This window comes from Choristoneura fumiferana, chromosome 12 (assembly GCF_025370935.1).
Source record: "Choristoneura fumiferana chromosome 12, NRCan_CFum_1, whole genome shotgun sequence".
Lineage (NCBI taxonomy): Eukaryota > Metazoa > Arthropoda > Insecta > Lepidoptera > Tortricidae > Choristoneura > Choristoneura fumiferana.
Genome location: NC_133483.1, coordinates 2,931,563 through 2,935,805, shown reverse-complemented (window position 1 = coordinate 2,935,805; position 4,243 = coordinate 2,931,563). Strand labels below are relative to the sequence as shown.

The window sequence follows — 4,243 nt, the reverse complement described above, 5'->3', positions numbered from 1 at the left end:
TCTTTTATTATTTTCTTTTTTTATCCCCCGACGCAAAAAGAGGGGTGTTATAAGTTTGACCGTTGTGTGTCTGTCTGTCTGTGGCACCGTAGCTGTAAACGAGTGTATCGATTTGAATGCGGTTTTTTTTTATTTCATTCATCAAAATCGGTTCAGCCGTTTTTGAGATATTGAACTTTAAAGTGACAAAGCCGGGGGTTTTCCAACTTTGTGTTGGTTAGGTTATCATGTATTTATAAACAATTATAATTTAACAAACAGAGTTTATCTGCCGCTGTTAATCGCTCATTTTACATCTTAATACTTAATAGTACATTGTGTCTTAAGGGCGGTAAATAAGGAATTACGAACGAGAGTCTATTAGAAGCCCGAAGTCGAAGACTGAGGGCTTTAATGAGTCGATGTTCGTAATTCTAGTACCGCCCGTGCGACATACAATGTTTTTCACCACATTTGCGAGTAAAATTGTATATTTCTATGACAAGAAAATTTGTACGCGCAATGACTCATTTACCGACCACGGGTTTCATGACAAGCACATTAAGGTCGAGGGTTTTATTTGGGGGGTTGCAACCAAGGTAGCCTGCATGTTACGACACTGTTTACGAGCATGTGATGAAAAAAATATTTATGAAATGAAATGAGAGACACATACCTTGCCGCACTCGTCGCACTTGTGCTTGGCGTTCTTGAGATGGTCCCAGTCGACGTGGTCCCGCAGCCGCGTCTTCGTCAGGAAACGTTCGCCGCACACGCTGCACGCAAACCTAAAACAATTTACTATTTTTTTAATTAAGGCCAGCAACGCATCTGCAGTTCTGATGGTGCTGCGGATGTCTATGGGTGACGGTAATTAACCATCAGGTGAACTGTCTGCTCGTTTGTCTGCTATTACATCCTACTTATATTATCCTGCTTCCTACTTCTTACTTATATATTACCTATATATGCGGAAGTTTGTCTGTGTGTATGTTTGTAACTCCTTCACGCTAAAACAGTCGGACGGATTTGGATGATTGGTACGTAGATAGCTGGACGTCTGGAATAACACTTTGGCTACTTTTATCCTGATATTCCCATGGGATAGGGATAAAATCTCGAAATAACCATCGTTGGGCTGTTTCCGTAGCCATTACGAAAAAATCAAGTACTAATTGTTTTCTAAGGATTTCGTATGGTGTACGGAATCTTTCAAGTTTAGGTATATTTTATACCTTACGCTGCTATTTACTCTTACACTACTAATAATTTCCAAGCAATCTTAGCCGTTATAATTTTTCTTGTAAATTTGATATACTTACTTACTACCAACCTGATTTTTTTTTAAATTTTCCACCCATTTCTTTAGATTTTCATAAAAATTTGCACTTCAAAGTTGAATATTTCGCAAGTTGAATAGTCGTAGCAATCCAATGTCTTTAAAAGCAATGGTTTTAAAAGACCTATCCAACGATACACAAACTACAGGGTTAGTCAAGAAAAAAAAAATGACCCAGTTACGTCTAAGGGAGGTACCCTAAAAAAATTTTTTTTTTCTACCGCTTCGTCGGCGTGTCTGATATGTATATGCATGCCAAATTACAGCTTTCTAGTACTAACGGTCTCTGAGCTTAGCAGCGGACAGACATGTCGAACTTTAAGGGTTCATAGTTGACTCGGAACCTAAATAACTCACAGCATTTACTTACTTCTTATCGGTGTCGCTGGCGTGTCGCGAGTGCGTGTTCAGATGGTGCCGCAGGTTGTGCCGCGTGCGGAAGTGCGTGCGGCACGGCGCGCAGTACGCGGCGGCGGCGGCGGCGCGGTGGACGGACGCCGTGTGCGCCAGCAGCCCGGACCGCGCGTTGTACACCTTGCCGCATTGCGGGCACGAGTACACGCGGTTGGATACCTTGTGGACTGTACTGGGGTGGAAAATTAAAAACCTGTTATTTAGAACCATAAATACATAATATATTACTTTTCTCAAAAATGTCCGTAAAAGTGTACATTATTCCTTACATATCGGAAGGCTAAGTGCATAGTTTATGGTCAGCGAGAAATTAATAAGTTAAAAAATTGCAGGCGCGCTTAGCTGACAATAATGAAGTAGTCTCAAACTTTTTAAAAAGTGAAAACGGCGTGGAAATGTTGGCACAAGTCGTATACAGCAACTCAAATGGCTGCTATCAGTTATTTTTTGGAACTCCAGACTTTTTCTATTGGATCTTAGAGAGCTTGCGGTGTTTTCGGTGGAAAAAAAATACACCGGCTGTTTTTTTTAATGAAAAAAAAGGCTGAAAGCATTAAAATTTTATTGGAATAAAATTAATAGTAGATTATTGTCGTGGCCTGGAAGTAGGCAATTGCTGGCTGAGTATGAGAATTAAACGGACGAGCTTGCGAGTCCTTTTAACTATACGACACACAAGATACAACAAGACCATAAAACCGAGCCGGTACGGCGAGGGTAAATAGAACGTCGAGGGGAAAATTGGTTTGATGCTAGAGTTTTTCACTCTACTTTTCACATCGATGGCGTGGAAATAAATAGAAACAGTGGAACAATTGTACTGTTTACTTATTTATGTTTATTGTTGTGTACTTATGTACCTTTTATAAAAAGTATCTAATTTAAACTAAATTATTAAATTAGTTATTTTTTGTAATTTTATAATTAGGCATTATTATTTTAAGCGTATCATAATACCCTTTACTTCTTTTTTCAGATTTTAGAATCTTTGTGTTCCCTGTTACCAAGAATTAGCACTATTGGTTTGAATTGAACGAAGAAAGTGTCCTTATTTTTACAAGCTTTTATTTAGTTTCACCTGTCCCGTTGTCTATCGGTCTGTACTGTAGTTAAATCTTTGCAAGTTAAATTCGACCAACTTCCAGTAGTCGGATGGACTTGAAATTTGGCATACCTATGTGAATTGCGTGACAATACAATAATCTGTACCACTACCATGAGTTTACAGTGACCGTACTCGATAGCGACGGCGTAAATTATTTGTTGAGGCGCTGTACAATTCTTCATACAAATAATTTACGCCGTCGCTATCGAGTACGTTCACTGTAAACTCATGCTAGTGGTACTGGTAGCGACATCCTATTAGTGGTTCAGCCGGGTCGTTCCGCAGGTTCAGCGGTTAATGGCGTCAACTTGAAATTTGGTATGCAAATGTAGTTTGGGTGACGATGCAATTAAATTCGTCAAAAAGTACGGTCAGCAAAAAAGCTAGTATTAAAAATGAAAATTTTACCAAAAACTTGTCTTTGACAGTTTTGTGAGTTTTTCATACGGTTTATATGGGTGGTAGCTGGAGGGGGAGCTCTCTATTGTAGCCACACAGGTACTCACAACATATGCATCTGAGGGCAGAGTGTGACGAAGCTCTTGCCGCAGGTGACAGCACGCTTCTCCTTGTGCTTAGCGCAGTGGTAGCGGTACCGGCGGTGCGACCTGGTGGAGACAGACCTTTAAATAAATACAACGTAGGGCTCATACTCATACTTCTTTATCGGTAAAATCATTATTACACGTCATTTTGTTAAATTATTCTTAATATATTCTAAAGCTAATTAATTTAATAACTTTCAGTAAGTAATAGTCTTTGGCTGAAATTTAAGGAACTCGTCAAAAGTGTAGAACGTGTGCTCGAGAAGCCAGTTTTTTAGTCGTTTTTTAAAAATGTCTAATGACGGAGCTAAAGTAATGAGGGCTATCGCGTATGAATTCGCCACTAGAGGCGCTGGTGTAGCGTGAGGTTCCGAAATGTCAAATCTCATAGCTTTGGGTGAGCTACGCGGGGTTTATTTATAATAAGAATAATTTTGTGAATATTTTGCAATATCTGGAATTAATTATGCAAATATGCGTTCCGGGGCAATGAATGTCTGTGGTTTTGAGACGTTTTGTCTTTCGGAACCTTTGTCCTCCCTTTTTTCCGAACAGAAACGGGGACTATGCAACACTGTGACATGCTCGATATTTTTATGGTACGGTTTTAAGGTGTATTAAATATGATTTTTAATCTAAACTTGTTTTCACGCCCGTAACAACAGACTTTGAAAGCCATCTTAAAAAACTCACGCAACAGTGCGCCATCTAGTGAGACAAAAACGATAGCCCTCATTGTCTCGGGCATTTTTAGGTCAACCGTGAGGCCTACAACATGAGTCACTTTGCAGGACTTATAAGTTATATAGGTAATAGTGGCCGTCGCCTGACTGGACGGAGCCGTCGAGGTTACGCAGCGAG

The 4,243-nt window shown here is 39.8% G+C and overlaps 1 protein-coding gene across 1 annotated transcript; it reads right to left on the bottom strand.

Moving 5' to 3' along the window:
• Positions 1-598: 598 nt before the first annotated feature.
• On the bottom strand, positions 599-3,350 carry LOC141433752 (uncharacterized). The gene is made up of 3 exons (XM_074095851.1): positions 3,344-3,350; positions 1,689-1,904; positions 599-767 (listed from the first exon to the last, which is right to left on the bottom strand). Exons 1-3 carry the CDS (start codon positions 3,346-3,348, stop codon positions 629-631), a joined length of 360 nt encoding a protein of 119 aa, XP_073951952.1. The 5' UTR covers positions 3,349-3,350; the 3' UTR covers positions 599-628.
• Between the last annotated feature and the right edge of the window lie 893 nt (positions 3,351-4,243).

What these genes read in the sequence shown, in the direction of transcription:
- LOC141433752 (XM_074095851.1), bottom strand. An exon ending in GCCAGCGACACCGATAAGAA is followed by an intron (nt 768 to 1,688) that starts GTAAGTAAATGC and finishes AAATTGTTTTAG; the next exon opens with GTTTGCGTGCAGCGTGTGCG.